Genomic DNA, 24,508 nt, shown 5'->3' on the forward strand with positions numbered 1-24,508 from the left:
GCCACAGCTGGACTGTTTTTTTTTAGTACTAATTAAGAAATGTTAGCATGCTAACACACTAAAATAAGATGGTGAACATGGTAAATATTACACCTGCTAAACATTAGCATGTTAGCATTCTCATTGTGAGCATGTTATCATGATGACATGAGCATTTAGCTTAAATCACTGCTATGCCTAGCCTCACAGAGCTGCTAGCGTGTCAACAAATGATGATCATTTTCGTGCTTGTGGGACCATGTTGCTCGCCAATAAAGGACGATTTTTGTCTTATGTAGCAGGTTATGTTATGTAGCAGGTTAAGGACTGGATTTTGGTTTTTGTTATTGTCATATAAGCAATGTGTGACTTGAGCCTGTTTCAGCCTTGTAACCACCAGCTGTAACAAGTCACCATTGTTCCTTTATTTGCCAACCTCACAGCTGGCAAGCACATAAGCTAGTTTTTACTTGTTTATCTTCACATTAATTCCCTTTATTCAACAACCAAAGCAGTCACTGCATGGAAAAACTATCCAAAGGAGGAGTTTTTTTCTGACTGGCATGTGAATGAGTAATTTGGAGGCTCTTTCAAGTCCCCTCGGCTAAAATCAGAGGTTAAATAGAAGCATTCCTCGCATAGCTCCATAGCCATAATGTGGAGATTAATGTGTTTGTCTAAAGGTTGCGAGGGGATAGTTGCTCTGAGTATCACAGTAACAAATCTGACCAGAAAGCTGCAGTCTTCTCGTCTCACAGAAGGCTAAGCCAGCGCTAGGAACATTTCACCAAATCCAAAAATAGATGTGCTGCTGGCCCATACTTATTCTTCAGCCTTACTCCCAGACTGCTGCTCTACTTGGTGCCTCATTTGGCCAATAGGGGCCCATTGTTTTGGTGTTTTTAAGTCGAGACTTCATGAGAAGATAGAGGCGTTATAAGGTGGTGTAATCCCAGTGGCTGTCAGGATAATATCAACTTGGCTTTTAAGGCTTTTTAAGAGGCTGGCACTTAGACACTGGGTTCTGTGCCAGGGTCTGGCAGTCTCGACAGGTAGTAATTTGACTGGTAAATGTGTCATTATAGCCATTTCAGAAGGTTGGGGCAGACAGGGAAAGAGAAAGAGGGGGTGGAGGAGAGAAAAGAGATAGAATAAAAAGGGAGGGCGGGATGGATGGATGGATGGATGGATGCAGGTTTCAGTGATAAAACGGTGGAGTAAATGGACAGATGCAGAGAAGGAAGGAAGAAGAGGTTTTACAGTAGACAGGCGAAGACGGGCTGAACTTATAAAAGTCTGAAAACTTGTGACTCCAGGTTGCTCAACTTCATGGAATGCTGTCTTTCTCTTGTTCTGCCTCTGTTAGCTTTTGCAAAGTGTGGGTGGTCCCCTCAGTGATATACACAACAGTTACATTTCTACGCCGTACTGAGGGCCTTCTCTGCGAGCCACAGGCTTCCTCTTCTGTGCTACGCCTGCCGTTCTTCCATGTGGAGACAAGACAATGTGACTGTGCTGCATTCAGCCTTGCATTCATTGCACAGCCCTGTTCATACATCGTATATCAGCTTGAAAAATACAATTATTTCAGGTTTATTATTCATGTAAGAACTGGTTTAAATGATCATATTGTTGACAGACCTACTTTCATTTAATTCACCTAGTAAATGACATGTTTTTAAATGATCTATGACTCATTTTTGTACCAAACTAAATACCAAATGAAAACGCAGTCTTCTCTGCCGCATAAATCATGCATTATTTGCAACAATAACTCCAAATTTATATTCTTCCGTGCTTGCGTTACTAATAACTTTGTCTCCCTTGGCGTCGCTGGTTCTAGGATCTATGTGATTAGACTGGTGATGTTTGGAGGCCTTGTCGGTTTTAGTTATTGCTCTCATTTTGTCTTAATTACGGTTGTATGAATAGCCCCACATCCACAGCCAATTGCCCCCCCCCCCCAATTTTACAAATGACACTAAGCACACATCTAAACATAGAGAGTGAATTCTTGCGGTATTTAAAATACCTCTCTCTCCTCAGAGCCACTGAGGCTTTTACAGTGTAATAGCGGGGACACCAGGATGTGTTTACTGTACAGGCTCACAGGGGGGAGGAGACATGGTGAGAAGATGCAGTGCGGAGGGTGAAGGTTGGGAGGATCCCTTGGACTCATGGTGTCTTTTTTCCTGTCCATGCGTACATCTGTGTATGCTCATTCGTGTGCTTATGAGAGTGAATGCATGCGTACAAATGCTGTAATGCTGCACCTACATGCACATGTGTGCATGCATACTCATATACAGATGAACAAGTATAAAGAGGCCCTCTTTGACCCCTCCTGTGTGGCACTGCAAGATGAAAGAAAAAGGCAGGCAGAAAACATGCTTATAACACACAGGAAGCTGGGCTCAAGTGCTGAGTCATGTCCGAGAGGAGAGTTTAGCCAAGCTCTGACATGTAGGTAAACAACACAGGAAAAGTTAGCAGTAGAGATAGGGAGAGACAGGACGGAGGAGGGAGGGAGGGAGTGAGGGGGGTAAGGCCGAGGGAAAGAAGGAAGGAGGTCACTGAGGGATGGAGGGAGGGACAAATAGCAGGGAGGGGAAGGAACAGGCATTCGCCTTTTCTGTCAGCTGCGGCCGGACTGTGGGAGACTATTACCAGACGTTGTTGCATTGTGTCTCTGCTTGGAGAAGGCACTGTGAAAAAAGCTGGTATGGTGTGAAGGAAAAGACATTGAAGGCTAATTCAAGGTATGACAGTCAAAGGTCTTCCTTTGTCCTACTGAACTTTTAAGCATCTTGTTTTCTGCCACAGTTGCTTTCCTACTCACGTTGTATCACCACAAAGGATAAAGTATTTAAGAATAACTTTATTCCGTGATGTTTTTTTTATTCCTGTCATGCACCTTTTGTCTTTTTTCCCTCAAGTGCTCAGCTAGTGTCTGTTTGCTCTGCTCCGGTGCACAGTAGATGTTGCCGGTGGTTTAAGCGGTGATCGTAGATGTATGATGGGAGGCTCAGCAGCTCCTGGGTGGTCTCTGTCCTTACTACACAGTCAGTCACGTACCCTAGTGGGGTATTTTTAGGGAGAGTCAACTGATTGAGTTAACATCCTGTGTTGGCTTCTCCTTCCTCTCTCTTTCCGTCTCTGCTCTTCTTTCTGTCTTTCATTTTCTGTCTCATTCCTCGATTTTTCCACCAAAGTTTGTGGGACAGAGATCTCAGCCAAGCTGTTGTCACCTGAGGCTTGTATACACAAAGATGTGGCTACACACTTCTGGTCAGTAGTGTGTGCAGAAGGAATGGATTGCACAGATTTCAGTCCTGGTTGATTTGGCAACAACCGTGCTTACAGGTGGTAACAGCGAGTTTAAATACGACAGCAAACACTCATTGATCAGCTACTCAACTATTCTTGCTCTTTGAAAAAATTGTGCTGATGAAAACATGACCATCCACGATGAAAACATGACCATCCACGATGAAAACATGACCATCCACGATAAAAGACGTGAAGCAGCAGAAATAGGATGTTCCATGTTCCATGTTCCATGCGATGCAGCTGTGGGAGATTGATCAGTAAACGGGAGGCTGATATTGATGAGATAAAGCCAAAAACAATAACTCAACAATTAAAATAAAATCTTACAATACAGTATTTTCAAAAGATATCACAAAACTACGGCTTTATTTGACTGGTGAAACAGTATTTCTGCCCGCTGAGGACACTTGAACAATGAATGTCTTTCCGTCTTTCTTTCCTCTCTTCCTTCCTGAAATTGAGTGAATTAACGTGTCTGTGTTTGATGATGTCATCCCTCAGGGCGCAATCATGGAGGAAATGGACTTTGAGCGGCGCCGGGAGCTGAGGAGGCAGAAACGGGAGGAGATGCGCCTGGAGGCTGAACGGTAAGACCCATTTGGTTGTCTTTCATTTGCGTCTGCAGATTATTACTCCCACTAAATCTCTTGCAAAGCAGAAAGTGTTCAAAAAGTGAGTCCTCCACATTGGCTTCATTTGCAGTTGCAGTCCAGAGCAACGCTGCTGTCACTGAAGATCTTCCTACTTAGGTTGTGTAAAGCTGAGGGAGCAGCCTGTGTTGTGTAATGAAGCTATGGTTGTCAATGCACAACCTTCTCTGATGTTCAAGCCAAGTTGGAACAGGAAGAAGCCGATTTTAATAGCTTAGACCCTCCTCTAGGTCTGCAAAAACATCGCTCAGCAAATATTGGCTTCCCCTGTATCATGCTAGAAGAAGAAAAAAAGGTTGATAAGAAATCTGATAAGCAATGTGATGACCTTTAAGTGGGAATGTTCAATCATGCCCTCCCTCCCTCCCTCCCTCTTTCCAATTTTCTCTCCCAGAACCTGTGGCCTTGTGAACTCTCTTTGATTCAGTGGAAGAAATTGATTGAACTAAAGTTCATTTCAGCAAATTGATAGAGTGGTAACACGCCAAGTGCAGTAATCAAAAATAGTAAAAAAGGGGGTTTTATTGTGAGAAGCTGGTGCATCGTGTGCCAAGGAGACATTTCATAGGGCCTTTTCACAAAAGTCTCTTCATCTGTGCTGCAGCCCTTCCAATTAAGGATGAGGGTTGATGTGGATGCAGATACTAGCCAAGGTCACTTGCCTGTTTGATGTATCTGTGAGAAGAGTTTTATTTGAGCCACTTACTCCATCACTGGAGAATAACAAGCTGACATAGGCCTGACCGCTGCTGAATACATAGATGTTTCTCTCTGATAATTCTTTTTTATGACTCAAAGAAATACGTGAGTGGCATTTACCTTAAGAACAAGGCCCTTTGCTCAAGGTAAAATAGCATTTCTTGTATGAATGAAAACACAGTCTGCAAAACAGTGCACATCATCCACAATAGTGAAGGACATAAACCAGGTTATACAATTCAGGTCATTCATCCAGACTTTGAAAATAAAGTGCCTGCCAGCTTGTGTGTGCTGTATGGATGGAAGTTTATTTTAAATTGAACTTATTTATGTTGGGTAGTGAATAAAGCCTGTACATTATATAGAACATCATCATTTCACTCAATAGCTTATCAGAGATATATGGTATCACCATATATGTGAGCCGATAAGTAATTACAAAACAGAAATGCTGTATTGGAAATGATTGTGGTAGTTTTGAAACGGTTGCCATTACGTAGCAGTACATATCTTGGCCACAGTTCTTTTCAGATTTTTTAGCCACTTGGGGGCAGTGCAACAAGCTAAAATCACAACATGGATATACAGTAGTCATTATACACATTATAAAGTTGGCAAGGTAAAGGTGGCAAACAGTTGCCTATTTACACATTCAGTAGATGTAGAGCAGCATTATTCATTTGAAGTCATGATTCCAGCCACCTGGCAAATGTAAATCCAATATTCACTCTCATTTTAGCTCTGTTTTGGGGAAAATATCTGTGTCTTTAGCTGCTAAATGCTACTCTATGTTCACCAGCTAGTCACTAACTTTATCTGCCTGTGACTTAGTGCTCGGCAGAGTGGGTTCATCAGAGCTTTTTCGCTGAAAACAGCTGCCTGCCCCAGCTTGAAACAAGGGGCCAGCAAACCAAACAAATGAGATAAAAGATGCTAAAACATTCAGGTGATAAGTCTCTTTGTTACTGCAAAGGACTCTTTTCATGTTATACATAGTTAATGGATCTATTGTTAAAAAAAAAAAAAAAATGACCAGTGCAGCTTTAATAACCAAATTTATGGGATCCTTTAAAAAAATATTTTTGGTTTCTTTTTACATCAACAAACTAATATTGGCTGATATGTCATTGATGAGATTTCTGTAAATCTCATATCATTATGAAATATGACCAGCTTACTCATACACAATGACCAACTTACTCATACACAACCCTGTTACCGCTTCCTTACCTACTTAGCCTTTGTAACCTGGGAATCATTTTAAGGTAAAGATCCTCATCATTTTGATTTTGTGTAACAGTTATGCAGTGTTCTCCTCCTTGGCATATTTTCGTTTTTACCTCTTTTAGACTTTTATGCCTCATTTCCCCAGACGCACTCTAAATAGCTGATTGAAGTGAAGGTTAATGCGGTTGTTATGTTTCATGGCTTAAAACCCCCATAAACCCCCTGCCGTGAGAATTATTTATGCAGTTTTGGAGTGTTTATGTTACACAGAGAAGATGGAATTTGGCAGAAAATGTAGACTAAGAAGAGCCGACGGAGGGAAGAGACGACGTCTGGCTGACTGAGAGAGAAATGGACCAAGAGTGAAAAAGAGTAAGAGTTGTAAGCGCCTTCTACGTTTACATTTTCAGCTCGGCAGGAGTTTGTTCATGACTGTTTACTTGGTGCGAGCAGCAATCATTTCAGCTGGCAGGCGACACGCCGCTCCTGTTATTGATAAAAGATTACATCTCTACATTGTTTCCATTTCTGCCAATATATTGAAACAATCAATATTTACATGCCCCTCTTGGTTGGACTAGTCAAAACCACATGTTGTCTCCTTGGCCGGCTTCCATTCAACCATCACTGAGCACGCTGTGAGAAGACGGAGAGTGCAGGGAGAGCGTGGGGCCATATAATAACGGCTGTAGGAATGCCAAATTCCTGGCTATTATACGTGTTTACTGGCCAGGTCTCCATGAGCCGTTTCCTACATGGTGGGACAGTGAGATTGTCTGTGTGTGATTTCTTTTGTGTTTGTGTTTGTGTGTGTGTGTGTGTGTGTGTGTGTGTGTGTGTGTGTGTAGTCTGTGTAACTGTGCTCATGCTGTGGCGTGCGTGTGCTATGCGTGTGAGTGTGTGTATGTGCATAGGGGTCAGGATGTGTGCACGCAGTCAGTTAACCATGCGGGTGTTCGGTTTACTGTGCATGTGTGTTTGGATCAGCATCAGGTGATGAAGGTTTGACAAGCTCCATTCACTTTTCTGAACTACGACTGAATGTCTGTCTGTGTGTGTGTGTGTGTGTGTGTGTGTGTGTGTGTGTGTGTAGAGGGAGAACAGCCAAACCTTCCCTGTTCTGTGTTACATCAGCCTCAGTTATACTTGTAAGAAAATTATTGTTGACATAGAGGTGCGCATTGGGCTTCAATTCACTTCTAGTTCTGTTCGGTAAAGCCACACACACACACACACACACACACAAACACACACACAGTGTTCTGCTCTGCTGAGGTTTCTCACACTCGCTCATGCTCTTCAGTTCCCCCGCTCATCAATACTATAGTATATTTCTGTTCAATGAATCTCCCAGCCACACAGGAATGCCTTTGTGCCTTTTCCAAAGAGCACATGGATGTGGAATTTTCCCAGTCAATTCAAAGGGTGACCAAAGGGTATCTACTTCAGTTAAAAATACTCTTCTTTTGCAGCAGTGATAGTACGCATAGTTCACAAAAAAAACCTGTTGTTACTGCCCGCTGAATGCAGCTGGAGCCGTTCATTGTCCCGGGCTAAGCCATTACAGAATATTTACACATCGCTCATAGATAGATGGTTCTGCACAACCACAATGGTGAGTCTTCACTGTTAGACCGAGAGTTAGATAAGAAGATTAATACCGCTCTATTCACTGCACCCAACCAAGAAAAATAGTCTTATTATAGTAACCTCCGGTAAAACCACAACTTGTCGGTTTTATGCGGTTGAAATCCCCTTCTTTGAATCGTTATGCTAAGCTAAGCTAACCATGTCTTGGCTGTACCTTCGTATTCTTTGCACAGACATGAGAGTGGTATCGATCTCCTCATCTAACTCTCGGCAAGAAAGAGAATCAGCACATTTCCTTAAATGTCAAACTGTTCCTTTAACGTTGAATGTAACTTATTTAAGGCTTGGCTAAAAGTACAATGTTGATTTTAGAAAAGACTTTGCATTTCTTCTTTGATGTCCTTTTTTGGGAAGTGCTTATTTTTGCCATTTCCCTCTGCTCCTCCTCCTCCTCCTTCTCTTTTTTGTCATACTCCATCTCCTCCTCTCATACTTTATGCATCCCCTCTTCCTTCTTCTTCTTCTCCCCTGGGTGTCTTTCTTCTCCTTCCCATCTTTCTGCTCTTCCTCCTCCTGCTCTCTTGGGCTCCTCTCTCTCATCCTCCTCATCTTCTTCCACTCTCATTTTCCTTCTCGTTATTCTTCTCCTCTTTCTTCTTCTCACTCTCTTCCCTTGCCCCTTCTTTCCCAAACCTCCTCCTCATTGTCCTCTCACTTTCACATCTTCCTTCTCCTCATCTTGCCCTTGCCTCTCTCTTTTGATCGTGTTCTTCCACTTAAATTTTCAAATCCACATCCTTCTCCCGCTCCAATTCTTCCACCATCCTCCTCTTTCTACTCTTCATTCTTGACATCTGTTCTGGCCCCTCCCCCCGAGAGACCAGGAAGGGCAGAGGAAATAACACCCATCCTCCGTGAATGAGCCATGCCAAACAATCCCCGCCCTGGGTGAATGGACCGCTCCAAACATGACCCGGTCCTGCGTCGTAAACCTTTGGTTCTGACAGGAAGAGAGAGGGAGACGCAGATAAAGCGAGATAGGGAGGGAGAGGTTGAGCCACGTAAGAAAGGAGGAAAGGAGTCTAATCTTACTTTAACTCTCCACAAGAAGTGTGCTGTTTTATATGCATGCTATACTACCTCATTCATCTGTGAGTGAGAATAAATGCAGTCTGGGGGAATTCTGTCACGGCTGACATTGTGTATTCTTGGAGCCAGCCCAGCAGAGAGCAGGGTGGGGAAGAGAGACAGACGGGGGACGTTGTGGTTCTTTGGGCCGGCAGTAGGAAGGGAAATAGTCCAGTGAGGCCAGCGTGGGAATGGGTCAGCATTTCTGACAGCGTAAGCAGAGCCCCCACCCTCTCCCCCTCTCCCTCTCCATCCCTTCCTTCTCTCCTCTCCCCTCCCCTCTGTTCACAGCGGCTTTTCTTTTCTATCTTCCTCTTTACTCTTCTCCCTCCCTTCCCTCCGTCCCCTCTCCTCTCTAGGAGGGGTGAACAAGTCTTTTCTCATGGGCTTTTCCCAAATTGTTTTCACTGACATTTCTGAGATATTTCGCTGTAAAGAAAATATTTGGACATATCTCCCTAATAGGCTCGCTGATGGCGATAGTTTTGAGCCTGTGCTGTCCACGCAGACAGTTCCACTTTACTGTACTGTGCCGCATGTAAAAAAAAAAAAAAAGAAAATGAGGAATGTATGCACATGGGTACAAGACTTTTTAATTTCCTTTTCAGCTGCATCATAGCCGCCACATGTAAAGCTAAGTGTGTAGGGTCCATATTAGCTGTCAATCAATAGCATGCTTTCCTTACAGACTGTACTTGGCCACTCAAGAAAAGGGCATCTGTTGCATACTATATTCTGACAGACACTCATACCTGAAGTTTATAACTGCGGCTACACATCATTCTGTGCAGGAAAAGGTGTCGTCTATGATCAAATCTGCAGATTAGTCCTTTTTTCCATTATCGTGCACGCCCTTTCCTTTCCCGTTTTTCATTTCCCACTTTTTATCCTCACTCTCCATTTCACTTGCTCTTTCTTTTTGCTCCCCACCCCACCCCCCTCTCCCCATATTTCTGTGTCAGTATGCTGATAGAGTTTGGGGCCTAGGTAAGGAGAGGGATATTAAATCAGGGCTTTGGTTGTGTACGCGTCTCTAGCCAAGGCTGTGATTGACAGGAATGCTAATTCAGCTTTTAGGAGTTTTTTCTTCTCTCCTACTGAGGAATCTTTAACCCTGAGATTGTCATCGTCGTCACCGCCACCAAGGACTCTTTTGTTCCATTTTTAGCTGTTGTCATTTTCTCTTTCTCATGACATTTGGTGCTGTTTCTGGGATGGCGCTGTCCTTTGGGAGATAAGGCAGTTGTTTCAGCCTTTTTTTTCGCTCACAAAAACAACATATCACTTTTTAAATAAGAGTTAATATACTTTCTACTGCAGGGGAACTCAATTGAAGTTGGCTGAATATGAATGGAACTGAAAAAAGACGAAATAACACATTCTTCCTCTTACACATAAAAAGTTGAATTCTTAAGCAATTAACACACACCCCTGCTCACTTCAATACTCAGGGTTTTTTTTATTATAGCTTTACTTGGTCTGACCAGAAGCTCATTGTGGCTAATGTTAGCCAATGTTTGCAAGCTTAAGATAGATATTGTTCTTAGTCTGTTTGCTGACTTTATGACTCTTCTCTTCTTGTGCATTGTTATGCTACATTTTAGCATTTGCCATTACATATTGTCAGAGAGTTTATCTGGATTGGACCAATTTTGTACTCTGAAAGATGCATACGTGTAAAGCATTGCCTGACATCACTGATGTCACTGTCCCATCAGCTTGGGCGTTAACAGATTCATGTGTTCTGTTATGACAACACTCCTCATCTCAGAGAAAAGAAACGGGAGGTGCGGGGGAACGACAAAGGGGAAGGAAAGGAAGAAGGAAACTGTTGTTCACAAGCTGTAGAACATAAACCCAAGCAGCTTTAGCTCGGCTCACCACACATGTTGCAATTAACATGCAATAGCACGCTTCGCTGGCTGACCTCAAAGGCTGCGCTATGATGTGAGGTAGCTAGCCATGTGGTAAGCAGTGGGAGTGTAAAGGTCAGTCGGGGCAACACACATCAAGCATGGAGCTGAGTTCATAGACGTCAGGTGGCCAGAAACACAGCAATTTGGGATCTGATTTGGTAAAATTCTGTCTCCGGTTAGATATCCTCAGATTATCATACTTTGATTTGTAATACAGTATCAAATATACTTTTTGGGTGTAACCTCTTTCCCTAAACCTGTCTGCTTCTATATCAGTTAGATATCCTAAATTTCTCAAAGAAGGGCCTCAACTTGTTGCTTTCAATCAAACTTAAGCATATAAATATACAATAGCTCAACAGCCAACTAGATAGTGAACAATGGAGTTGTGTTGATGATTGCATGCAGCCACACCCTTTACTTAATGCACTGTGTTTAATAAAGACATGCATAATCCACTGCATGTCTGCTTTGGATTTTGCTCTGTTAAGGATGTGGGCGGTTTGTAGATCTTGGCGCTGTTTTGTTTCTACAGTGGATTTATCCCTGTTAATGGCAGGGCAAGATGGAGGGTTCTCAAATGATTAGTGTCTAATGCGAAGAACAGATTTTCACTTATGATATCTTAGACATGACCTGGCCTGACCTTGTTCCATCTACTGTATGCTTGACCAGTTATGCATAGTGGTAAGAAAAATGCACCACCAAAGGGGAACTGTGTTTTCTTCTCATTATATAGTGCATGCATTCTTAGTTTGTGAAAGAAAAGCTTCAGCCAGCACCTGGTTAGCTTAGCTTCACTGACTGTGAACAGGGGAAAACAGCTCGGCTGGCTCTTTCCAAAGACAAAAATCAAGATCAAAGGTACGAATTGAATAAACAAGATATGACATGTTAATTAATGAGTTTTAGAGGTGTTGGTAGTCAGATTTGTTTTCCATCCCTAGCTAGCTGTTTCCCCCCACTTCCAGTCAGAATCAGAATCAGAATCAGAAACTGTTTATTGCCAAGTAACATACATTACAAGGAATTTGCTGTAGTCTGAAGGTGCTATTGTTTTGATAACAAATAAGTAGAATATAAAAGGTAAAATAAGAATAAGAATTAAAATAAGATAAGATAAATAACAACAACAGTGCAGTGACCAGAATAAAGTAAAGTGTCCAGTAGGGGGTGATGTACGTTAATATAACGTATAACTAGTGTTTGTGTTCGGGGGGGGTCAATGTAAGTTTGTCAGGTTGACTGCAGAGGGGAAGAAACTGTTTTTGTGGCGGGAGGTTTTGGTCCTGATGGACCGCAGCCTCCTGCCAGAGGGGAGGGGGTCAAACAGATGGTGTCCGGGGTGGGAGGGATCGGCAGCGATCTTCCCTACTCTCCTCAGGGTCCTGGAGGAGTACAGGTCCTGTAGAGATGGGAGGTTGCAGCCGATCACCCTCTCTGCAGAGCGGATGATACGCTGCAGTCTGCGTCTGTCCTTGGTGGAGGCAGCAGCATACCAGACGGTGATGGAGGAGGTGAGGATGGACTCTATGATGGTAGTATAGACGTGAACCAGCATTGTTTGTGGCAGGTTAAACTTCCTCAGCTGCCTCAGTACATCCTCTGTTGGGCTTTCTTGATGAGGGAGCTGATGTTCAGCTCCCACCGGAGGTCCTGGCTGATGATGGAGCCCAGGAAATGGAAGGACTCCACAGTGTCCACTGTGTCTTAGTGCTAAGCTAAGCTAACCTTCTGTAGCTTCATATCTAGCATACAGATAAGAAGAATTTGCGAGAAAGCAGTTAAGTGTATTTCCGAAAATGTCAAACTATGCCTTTTATCTGGGAAGGTGATATTTGTGTTGAAATGGGTGTCTCAGGAAAACTAAGCTTGTGTCTAGAATTGTATTAAAACAAGAAGCAGTGTCTTTAAAACAAAGCTTGCTCCACGTATGTCAGCACAAAATCCTGCTAAGTAGTTTTGACACAAGATCTTTTTTAACTTCAGTTTGTTAACTCAAGAAATATGTGATTTCTAGGTTTAATGTGGTGTTAAATTCCTTGTAGAAATATAAACTTTTAAGGCTAGTGGTTATTTTCAAGTGCACAAACGCACTCATACACACACAGTTTGCTCTGTTCCAACATTTAACAGACCAGTACAAGCACTGTTTCTCTGGCTCTCTCTTATCCTCAGCCAAGCCATGTCTCCAGACTGAGTTTTTATCAGCTCGTGAAAACTGCAGCCACGATAAGAAGTATTGGTTGTTGCACAGCTGACAGGTCAGCTTGATAGGAGAGAGAGGGAGAGAAGGGGGAGTTCTGGACAAATCCACCAGGTTTGGTCACTGTGATGATTACAGTCCAATTTAAAGAATCGTTCACTTTGAAGTTTCTTACCGGGAAGCTAAATTGAGGAAGGGGAGAAGGAGGTGAAGGGTTGAACAGCTGAAAAAAAAAAAAAAAAATGGAAATGTCTCTCTTTGTTTCCTCACCCGTTGTTTCTCTCTTCTTTTGTCTCCCTCAGGTTGGCGAGGAATGACGATGATGAGGAGGAGGCGGCCCGCGAGAGGAGGCGCAGGGCACGCCAGGAGAGGCTGATGAGCAGGGAGAGTGAGGATCACAGCGGACAGCCAGACAGTCTGGTCATGACCAACAGCCACAGGTGACACGCACATACAGCAACAACACAGGTTATTGTCTCTGACAAACAGCCGCCTGCTTGGATCCCAATCTTTGATCCAGCTGAGGAGGCGAAAGAGCAACAGAAAAAAACTGTCACTGTCATATCCTGCCCAGCTAAAGGGGTTATATTATACTTCACCAATAAATAATGAATGTGAGTCCCGTTTCTGTGTGAAGAAATGTCAGGTCAACTCAGAAGAATGCCACCAAAAATTCTTTCTCAACCTCTGCTGTAAAAGACTTCTGGGAAGTGGGAACGGCCAATTGTTTTATTCTTTCATAAAAACAATTGGCCGTTCGTTAAGCTCTCAGCTATGTCTTTTCGTTCTTGTACAGCACATGTGCAGGTTACAATTATAACGTAACATTAATGGTATTCGTGAAGCAGTTGGTCCTTGATTTAGTAGACAAAAGCAGCCTTAAAATATTTAGCCGCCAACTGTCAATTTTACTGGCTGAAGTTACTGTTTCTGGCCAATTTTATTAGCTCTAGCTAGCTAACGTTAGCTCCATAACGTGGTTGTTTCTTACTTACTTTAAAATGAGAACCCTGTAAAGGGTTTTTTTTAAATCGATGGCTGCCACGGCGATATCTTGCTAGTAATACTTGTTTGTATTTTCAAACAGCGCGTTTTCACTTTTAACGTTACAATAGAAAAGGCTTTTAGGGTGAAGACTAACCAATGTAACATCTGAGGTATCTTAGGTGACATTAGCTGGAGTTGCTGGAGTGTAAACTTCCCCAAATCTAAGAAAGAGCAGGACAGACGCTAACATTAATATCCCTAAAATCTGATAGCATCCAGGACCAGCTTCCACACAGCGGATGTAGTAGTCGTGAACTGGGTTTTTTTAAACCCCAGAACCTGATGTGACACTCATTTACTACTGTAGGTTATAAGCTAGTTAGACAGATATGCTAACATTGGCAGCTTACGTTAGAGCAGATAAACACACTTTTTAATCAATCAAAAAAAAAACTCTCACTACAGCCTGATGCACACCACTTCAACATGTGGAGAAATCCACAGCTTGACAGGCCTGCTGTGCCTCGTTATGGTGGCTAAGCTGACATAATAGTGTAATACTGCCAAGTGTTGAATGATGAAACCCAGTGAAGTGGCATTTCTTTTTGCGTCCTTTAATACATTTAAGTCAACCAAGGCAAGAATTGAACTCCACTTTCTCCCCAGTCCCAGCTGTCAGTATGACAACCAGCTCATGATCGCATACCTATCCATCTGAAAGACTGCCACAGGAACAAAGGGGCCAAATATCCATTTCTATGCAGTTTGAGGCTATGAGATCAATCGTCTTGGCCACAGTGGAAGTGGTGGGTTGCTCTGACATCTAGCAACACAGTCACTGCTTTGTGGTCGTGAATGTCTCCTCGCCATGAGCTCAGAGGTACATCCTGGGCCGGTCAAACAACAAGGGGATTGTGCAGGAGGATGCTGAGACAGGACCCAGTGTTGACTAGCCATTGTTGATTGTGTAGATGCAAGGATAATGTTTGCCAGACTTTCAGGTCAGAATATAATGAAGCATGCTATTTGGAGCGAGGAGGATGGATGTACAGTTGGTATTTGGTGAATTGTAAGATAATAATGAATAAACACATTGTTTTTAGCCATGCAGTCAGTTGGATAGTCAGTCCATGACTTTGGTCCAGACTTAAATACATCAACTATTGGATGGATTGCCATTTATTTTTTGTACACATCTGGTCCCCAGAGGATAAGTCCTACTGACTTTGGTAATTCCCTGACTTTTCCTCTAGTGCCACCATGAGGTTCACATTTATGGTTTGTGGTGAAATGTCTCAGCAACAGTTTGATAGATTGCCATGAAATTTGGTTTGGTTTATGACCAAATAATGACATTCCCATCAGCCTCAGCTGCTAATTAGCAGATCTTAGCAGGCTAACATTTGCATGATGGTGAACATTGTAAACATTATACCTGCTAAACATCAGCATGTCAACATTGTCATTGTGAGCATATTAGCGTGCTAAGTATCAAGCTTTAGCTCAAAGCAGTACAACCTCACAGAGGTGCTAGCAGAGTCTCAGTCTTGTTTACATTGTAGTTAGTAGGTATAGCTGCTAGAGTCGAGGATAAAAAGTTTACTCCAGACCTAGAATCCTAGAGAAATTTACTGATGCTTCTGTTTATTTTAAGGCCTGACCAGTAGTTTATTTTAAAGAATATCTGTGGTGAAGATCTGTCATTACAGCCAATTGTCAGCATTCTCCACATACTGGCTAAAGAGCTGACATTTATGTGGCAGCCACTCTGTGTAACATTTGATTTCCTTTCACAGAATTTCATTTTGTCTTTTTTGCAACCCAGAGAAAGTTTGCTTGAACATTCATGCCCTTTTAGCACATTTTTTTGGTATCAGTGGCCCGTGTCACAGTCAGACAGTTGATCAGGTCCCAAACAATTCAAGAAACTTTACTGGGCATATGCTTTTGTTGAGTTTTGTGTTTTTTTCCATTGTGCGCCATATCAGAGATCTGGTCCCAAGTGACTTAATAAGTTAATAGGTCTCGCCACTAAACCAATATGAAACTTTTAGGGGTTATAGGCCTTGGTGAAGGGCATCTCAGTGGTAACAGGAGATAATATTATGCATTCAGTTCCCTGCCCACATTTTCTTAACAGCTGATGTCTGTTCTCACTTCAAGGCTCCTTCCTGAATAACAAAAGACCACACAGTGAAATGTTTGTCTCCTCTCTCTCCTCCTAGTGTGACAGAGACTGTGAGCGGCTCTTATGGAGGAGGCGGTGGAGACGACGATGAGCAAGCCCTGCAGGAGCGCATGGCCAAACGCGAGGAGAGACGGCAGAGGCGCATGAAGGAGGCGCTGGAGAGACAGAGGCAGCTGGACCCCACCGCGGCTGAGGACGACAGCGTCACCACGGAGAAAAACGCAGAAGAGGAGAGGCCATCCTCCTGGCGTAGGGGTCGTTACCGTGATAACGAGGAGGAAGAGGAGAAGACGGAGATGTACATCTCTAGGAAAGAGCAGAAGGAGGAAGAAGAGGCTGCTCCTGAGGGTGGAGAGGAAGCAGAGGAGGGGGTAGATGAAGAGGAGCAGAAAGTGGAAGTGGTGGAGGACAAACCGAGAAGGTCTTTCTTGAGAGAACAGGTGAGTCTCCTGTTCGTTGTTGTTCATTTGTTTTAGCGATTTATTGTATTTTTCGTAGCTGACAGTCCCTGCAAATGTGACGCTTGTTTCTGTAGGAATCAACTGAAGAACCTAAAATTCAAAACAAGGTATGGTTGTTGATTTATTGACTTCTTAATGCACATCCTTGAGTCACTCCCATCTTTCTTTCAAAGACCTGCTATAAACCTTTTGTCATAGGAACTCGCTGAAGAAGAAACACATTCAGTAGTCAGTGAGAGTTCAAACCAGGCCAAGTCTACAAATTCAGAGGCTGGGGAGGATGCAGTAGCATCAGAGGAGGCTGAAGAGGTACCTGAGGATGATTATGTAGATTATGCATCAGAGAACCAGTCTATGACACTCAGACATGACACTGAAGAGGACAATGAGGTATCTGAGATACTGCACTCAGAGGATAATGAGGTATCATACATGTGGTAAGATTTTCAGTAGAGGTGTGATGCACAGCACAGAAAATCTCTCTGGGTAACTTCAGTGTCTTGACGCATCTTTTAGGAGATATGTAAACAAAATGTAAACTCTCGACAATAAACCACAGAAAAATCTCTCAATAAGGCTGTCTTGTTGACTTTATGTCGGAGCCAGACGCTGAATTTACCCAGAAAACCTTGTGTCGTCACAGTGTGGTTTGCACCATTTGCAAACAGGTGGTAACAACGTTTTATGAGGCGTGGTTTTGAGAAGGTTAATGCTATGCCTCACAGAATTGTCACTGTGTTTCCCTGCATGTCTTCCACCTCAGCTATGAGAGCAGCAACACTTACTGCACTTACTCCACTCCAACAGCTCACTGTAGCAGAGGAACATCATGTGATTTACAAGTGTCTTTACTACATGGGGACATTATGAGGAGAGGAGTGAGCCATCATGTCATGTGTATACTTCCAGTCAAATGTTTTACGCCAGGCTTTTTGGGCTCATTTAAGCCCACTTTAGCCCCTAAAGTAAAATGAGAATTGTTTGTGACTTTTCTATTACACTGGAAATTACCAAAATGTAAAGTCAGTGGCCCGATGAACTACAATCCAAAACCTGTGTACAATAAATGTTCATCTGCAGCCGTTCATAATGTTCAAAAAGTCCACGCAAGCCTATGAATTCTTTTCAGGCATTAATAAAGGCCTCCATTTATTCTCTACACAGCTGAAGTGAACACTTTCTACCTTGATTTTTTTTTGTGTAGCCTTCCCTTTCACAAACAGAACACACTTATAAACTAAGCATTTCATTTTGCTGTCAGTCTAGTCTGTCTGACCTCTCTTGGCCAGAGCTCTTCTCAGTTTCTAGAAGGCCTTGATAGCGTAAACAACAGTGCTCAAAGACACTTCATGTTTCTTGGCACTTTCCCTGTTAAGATAAAGACATTTCACTAATAACAGATTTCTTTCTCTGTTTTTGAGCTGATTTGCCTGCTAAATCTCAGGTTATTGCAAAGACCTAATTACAGTAAGTACATGTTAATGGGCGAGCTTGTATGTCGTAAAGAGAGTCTTAATGAGTGCTTTATTAAAGACAGGTGCACTGAAAAGGTCCACCAGCTGAGACTGTATTATGTTAAAAGTGCAGACTGTGCACCAAGAGAGGGACAAATGTACTCTGTGTTCTGTGCTACAGGTTAATAATATATGGTGCTTTGACTGGCAGTGTACATATTGGGCTTGGACACATAATGATTATAATTTACAAAACTTGAATCATGTTTTTGATGATGGTAAGAAAGAAAAAATACAGCTGGAGACACTCCCATGGAGATCACATGTTAGATAATCCTGTCTCAGTAGTAATTCTGGAGTGGACGCTGTGTTGTGTGATGTTCTGTGTTATTTTGTTTGGGGTGTGCTCTCGCTCTCTTTCTCATTTGACGCCCCGTGATGTCGCATGGCAGACTCCGCCCACTCAGCCTACCCACCAATCGTGTCTTTGTTCACTGTCCCCGTGGTTGTGTCTGTGCAGGAGAATGAGTGGGGCGGGGCCAGGGAGGAGCAGGGGAGGCAGAACGGAGGGCTGTACGACGAGGCGGCTCCAAAACAGCACAGGAAACCTGAGAGGACCCTCAGGTACACAGACACAACAGCACACATCAAGCGACCTGCTGGTTTCCCCTGAGGCCAAATTGGGGATAGCCAGGTCTAATGAATCATTCAAGAAACAGTGTTTTTAACAAAACCCATCAAAAGTTATGTTGCCAATTAAGAATCAAAAAAATGACCTGATTAGTCTGTGCAGTATTAAGACTCCAAATCATACCTTTCATCTCATTTCACATATTTTCTCCTTTTTACTAGTGATGGTAAAGAAAAGGCTTGATGATTTTATTCTGAAGCTAATTTGACAGTGATAGATGCCATTATTATAATATATTATAATGGAAAAATAGCAGTACTGCTTTAAGAAGCTCATGTTGGGAAATTATGACCGTATGCTGTTACATCAGTGCCTGTCCACACTTGACCAGTTGTGGAAAAGTACTGCAGTAACTTAATATTCTTGACACAAAGGTCAGTTGAGAAGATCGAGCTACCTAACAACCAAAGCTCACTGGTACATTTTCAAAATAATATAATAATATCCAGAGGTCAGAGGAAACACACATATTCCTATGAAAAAAATATATTAATAGCATAAAATTAAAACACAATGTAGTGAATTTTTCGAGGGTACTAAATAAGTCCTGCATTTACTGAATTATACTATCGCTTACCGGGACTTATTCTGAAAATGATGGAGGAGAAATCTTCATTGTTATAACACGTCACCGTGTTTGTATTTGCTGAGCAGGGGCAGTTTAATCAGACAGGAACTTAATGATGTTGCAGTCTGACATTTATTGTTTGTGGCTCTGGCTCGTATAAATGTATTGCCTAAGGTATCTGCAAAATAATTGAAAAGCGTATCTGAATCAGATTTTCAAGCAAACAAGCTGTTTTTGTTCAGCAGTCAGCCATAGCAGAGCAGCAGTGTGTTTTGGACTGTTAGTCCCCAGTGTGAAACACTGGAGGAAACTTGAGATGTGCGGTAACATTATCTTTGCGTAGGTGATTGTTGGTATTTGTATGTGTGCACATGTGTTTTTGTGCGTCTGTGTGTGTTTGCTGGTCCATGAAAGAGTCAAATCCTTCCAGTGTATGTTTAAATATTCAGTTTGTATCAAATGTCAAGTGTTTACCTACATGTCAACCAGCTTTAAGTCCTACTTACACAGTTTTTGACCCGTGTTTGTGTGTCTGTCCCAGTCGCGGCAGTGTGCGTTCCCCCGAGGTGTCCGCTGCCGACGACCAGGACGACGCCGCCCGCCTGGAGGCAGAGCGCAAGCTGGAGGAGCTGAAGCGCCGCCGCGACGACGCGGAGAGCGAGGAGTTTGAGAGGATGAGGCAGAAGCAGCAGGAGGCCGAAGTCGAGCTGGAGGAGCTGAAGAGGAAGAGGGAGGAGAGGAGGAAGGTGCTGGAGGAGGAGGAGAGGCAGAAGAAGCAGGAGGAGGCGGAGAAAAAAGCCAGAGAGGAGGTAGGGAAGAGAGAGGGATGTTTTTATGATGTGTTTTTTTCGGGGGGGGGGGGGGGGGGCACTTTATGGATGCCGTTTGATCAGTTCTGTCTATGTTTCCATTCTCCCTTTTATCCAATTTCTTCTTGATGTTTTGTTCAAGTCAAACAGAATTTTAATTCTCTTCACTTTTTGGGTTAGGGTTGTACAAACTATAATGATACTGCAATGATACTACTGTGCTCAGTTTAACATTTTTCAAAAGAGGATAAAACATAATTTTGACGTTGCTATAAGATGCGCTATCAGCTTCCATGGTGCGCTTCTAACTGGAGCACATAGCTCCAGTGCAACCTACAAATGTTGATACACAACAGGTTTTCCCCTTTTTCAACAAGCACACATAGGGCTGTCCCATTACAACAATTCAACACTTGTTTTGAAGTTTGTATTTCACTCTAATTAACGCTAATTAACTAAATGTAACTAAGTATTACTTTTCGTATCGTACGGAGTAGTTCTTCCAGTTATATCTGAAAAGTTCACCACCCACATCCCCTTTCCTTGTTTTTCACTCCACCTCTTTCATGTTGATTTAGCCTTTACACCTGAGTGAGCTGAAAGCCATGCATCACACTCATACTAGCACCACGGTGACGTTATCTCATCATGCTTCACCGTTATCATGACTCAACCTATTTGGGTCCCCATTCATAACTCACGTATGTCATTCCTTCTTCCTCCTCTTATAACGACCTCACCCACATGTATCTCAAACATGATAACCTCCTCCTTCCTATGTGTTCACATCTGTATTCAACCAGGCAGTGTTCGCTTTCATCCGCTGGCTCGGAGGCCCTGCATTCTCACTGTTACCGTGACTGGTCTTCTCTGTTGATCTTGGCTCAGAGTGTGGCGGCCCGTCTCTCGCTATCTGCCCCTGTTCTTCTCCTCTTGTGTGATGTTAATGAGGCCTTTTGGTTTGTAATTAAAAGATGGCCCAGAGATACAGAGAGACTAATTAACAAAGACAAGGCTGCTAGAGAGGGCTGATATACTGCCAAGCACCAGCCCTCTTCTGAATACAGTACAAATGGTTCATATATTAATTGTTCAAAAAAAAAACTGTTGATAGTCTGCATGTCTCAAGCTTTCCAAAATGGCTTTCACTGTAAATAAGAATTTGCTCTGACTAATTGAATTTGTTCCTGACCTGCTTCATAAGTAAATCAATTAGAAAGTGGCACATATCTATTGTCTGGGTCGGCTGCATTCCTGATCGTTGGCAGTCTGTTTCCATTTTCTCTGTTACGTGATTCAACTCGTACCCAGTTCTTGAAAGATTTTGCCTCCGCTGCTCCAAACACTCTGGCCCTGTTAGTTCGTTCCCAGGCAAAATCCAGTGGTGCACAGGAAGCATGTTTTAGGTTTCCAGCAGCAACAGTGGTGTGTTTAGAGTAAATACAAGAGAAATGGGCAGTTAGCATGAGCAGCAATATCCGGCTGGGCTGAGCTGGCAAAGAACAGAGCGCCACCTACATATGCTCCCATTGAATTAGCAGGAAGTTCCCTGTCAAAATGAAAAAATATCTGCTGAACTGCCTCAACTCTAAACACGTTCGGTCTTTCTCAGGAGGACAAGAGGAAGATGAAGGAGGAGATTGAAAGGAGGAGAGCGGAGGCAGCTGAGAAGAGACAGAAGGTGGAGGACACTATAGACGGGGAGGACAGACCCTTCAAGTGCGTCAGCCCTCGAGGCTCCTCTCTGAAGGTCAGTCCGACATTTTTAATCTGCCACCTCTATCCTGTGTCAGTCCAGTTTTATTTGCCATTTGTCCGCTTGCTAAGCCCCATGCTAGATTTATTACAAACAGTGGGTTCTTGATTTCAGACGATTCAGGTAATTTTCCCTGCTGAAATGACAACTGGCAGATTTGATCAGCTGGCGCTAGCTCTGTTAAAACGGAAAATCTTGTTAAACAGTCTTCAATGTGCACTTAATGGCTACATACATGATATCGTGCTAAAAGACATGAGGCTAAAGCAGCATGTCCAGTCAACAAAGTCAGCATCCTCACCAGAAGACATGAAAATGAAGAAATGGCATTCTTCTTCTTATGCATTTTAGAGCTAGTTAGTCCAAGTATAACTTTCATAAGGTCTTTTTTAACATAAGCCATAACCCAACAAACTAATGTAGTTAGCTAGTAAAACGTTTTTTGGCTTCGCAAGTAGCATTTTGTTACTACTGGAAGCTGCAAGCTAGTTAGCCAGACATGCTAATGATTACGTCAGCGCAAACAAACACACTGTTTAATCCAGTCCTCACACTTTTGCGCTGGTGTTTTTGGTTTTGGAAAAGAAGCAAAGGTAATTAAATTCAATACTTAAACAATCGTAACATAAACACTCTGCCTGTGTTGTATTCTTCTGTGTGTATTTGCATCCCGTCCAGCACAGTTGTCAGCATATTGGAGTCAATATTACTTCTTCAAAACCTGCAAATCCCACTCATCCGGCAGTGCAGCAAAGCTCAAGCTAAACATCCAAAATATTTGGAGAGATTAAGTGCCAGATGACCCGCATCTGCCCCTCTCACCTCATATAGCTCTCTGCATGAAGTGTTATCTGACTGAGATGAAGGTGTTTATAAATGGAAAGAGCCTCGATGAACTAGGGGAGAAATGCGAGAAAGTCAGCTGGTGGCACATTTTTCTGTATTTTATTTCACTGTTTCACTTTGAAATTCTGCTGACATGTCAACCTGTTTGTCACAAGACACACTGCACCAGGAAAAGCACCCTGCATAAACCCAGTGCGTGGCCCCTCCCAGCCTCATCCAAAGATAAATGGTTGTCACAGCGAAGGAACGTTTAATCAACTCAAATGTGAATAAATGTTTCCAGTGTTGCCAAAAGCCAACTCCCACACACTCAAAATCGAGGGGGATTTTCAGCCAGTGGAGAAAATCTAATTAGTGACAGTTAGCAGTAATATCCATCTGGCCCGTCCCGGTGAGACTCCAGACTCGATGCTCGGCTCTAATAGTGTGTGAGCTGTGACCGTACTGGAATCTTTGTTTGTGGTCAGTTTATAATGCTCAACTGTACTTCTCGCCTCACAGACACAGCTTTACTTTGTGGTCATGTTCACTGTAGGTACAACTGTGTTCGTATTTGTGTGTTTGTGTGTGTGTGTGTGTGTGTGTGTGTGTGTGTATCTGTCTTTGGGCTGTTTTTAATTCGTACACCACACACTATGTTGTGTATGACTTGTTGCTTTGCAGTGTTATACATTTTGTTTATGTGACACTGTATTACCAAGTCGTGATACAGTTGCATTGTGTGCTTTATCCTAATTGATTTTTGGTCACTTGGTGGCAGCAGAACAAGCTATAAACATGTTACATTGAAATGATAAAGCTGATGAGCAGTTGCTTATTTACACATCAAGCAGATACAGACCAGCATTAGCATTCATTTTGAGTCATGTTTCTGGTCATTTGGTGAATGTAAATCCAATATTCACTCTCCTTTTAGTTCAATTTTGGTCTTCACCAACTTCTGAGATAGTTAAATATCTGTTCACCAGCTACTCGCTAACTTTGTCTATCTGCTGTTTGGTGCTGGGACAGGTGGCATTCAGCTTTTTCATTGAAAACAGCTGCCTGCTGCAGCTGGAAACAGGAGGTGAGAATGAACCAAAACAGTAAAGTTGTGGTTCCGTAAACCAAAACAATGAGCTGAAAGATGCTGAGGGGAACTGCAGAGTTCTCAATTCTCTGTGGGTTCATTTCTATGAGCAGTACCATTCCCATTTCACACATTTGTCCCATTGTTGATATAAAAATATTGATTAGTGCAGCTTTAAAAAACATAGCACACAATATGGGATGTCGTAATAGTCACATAAGTGGAAAGAACACATGAAAATTGACTCATATCTGTCGCACATGTTGCCAAATCAGAACTGAACAACAGCAGATAGATCATTTGTTCCTATTTCTCACCCAAATGTTACATTTTCCAGGTCCATTTATGTGCTTAGTGTATTTCCAGCTCCTGCTTTTCTTTGAAACCTGTCGGTCTATTTCAAAATTGCATGCATGCCATTGAGAATATACATTTTTTTCTTCATTGCCTTTTGCTGATGTGTTTTTTTGCCCGACAACTGCCATATTGTGGCTCCTGTTACACTAAAACACAGAGAAATATGCCTCACTATCAGCGATCACCTCCCAGTGGAGCACAGTCCCAGGAGCTCGCCCACATGTTATCAGTAAACCAGCATAACCCTGCTCCGTGCCGTAGATAAAGCACAGTGTTCTCTGGAAGCGAAGGACAGGGGACAGAATGAAGGACAGGCTGCGGGGATGCAGGAAAGCGATTAGGGTTAACAGGATTACTGTAACTGCGTTCGGATGGCTACAGCTCTTTAAAACGCATCTGAGAATGGGGAATTTCCTGTCGAGGAGTATTTTGGGAACTCCCACATTCAGTAGCAGCCAAGTGCAAGGTCCTTTTTCACAGGGAGAGGGGGAGAGAGCTTTTTCTGCAGTTTCTTCTTTTGTCCGTTTAAAGGTTTTTTTGTGAGCGTCTAAGGAACGCATGTGTTTTTTTTTTTAATATATCATAAACAATCCTCTG

The 24,508-nt window shown here is 42.8% G+C and overlaps 1 protein-coding gene across 4 annotated transcripts in view; it reads left to right on the plus strand.

The window, feature by feature from the left end:
• The window catches only part of cald1a (caldesmon 1a), a 53,070-nt gene that overhangs the window by 19,904 nt on the left and 8,658 nt on the right, over nt 1–24,508 (plus strand). For 2 of the 4 annotated variants that reach the window (XR_011599191.1, XM_070928833.1), the window contains exons 2-8: nt 3,811–3,896; nt 13,028–13,165; nt 15,938–16,340; nt 16,436–16,468; nt 18,336–18,439; nt 19,616–19,883; nt 21,496–21,633. Coding sequence is in view for 3 of the 4 variants with exons in the window: in XM_070928833.1 (XP_070784934.1) it covers nt 3,820–3,896; nt 13,028–13,165; nt 15,938–16,340; nt 16,436–16,468; nt 18,336–18,439; nt 19,616–19,883; nt 21,496–21,633 (1,161 nt within the window). In the remaining variant the exon portion in view is untranslated. Of the gene's footprint in view, nt 1–3,810; nt 3,897–13,027; nt 13,166–15,937; nt 16,341–16,435; nt 16,469–16,559; nt 16,785–18,335; nt 18,440–19,615; nt 19,884–21,495; nt 21,634–24,508 lie in introns of all 4 variants that reach the window. The other 2 variants (XM_070928832.1, XM_070928834.1) reach the window with 2 other exon arrangements.

This window comes from Enoplosus armatus, chromosome 22 (genome assembly GCF_043641665.1).
Source record: "Enoplosus armatus isolate fEnoArm2 chromosome 22, fEnoArm2.hap1, whole genome shotgun sequence".
Taxonomy (NCBI): Eukaryota; Metazoa; Chordata; class Actinopteri; order Centrarchiformes; family Enoplosidae; genus Enoplosus; species Enoplosus armatus.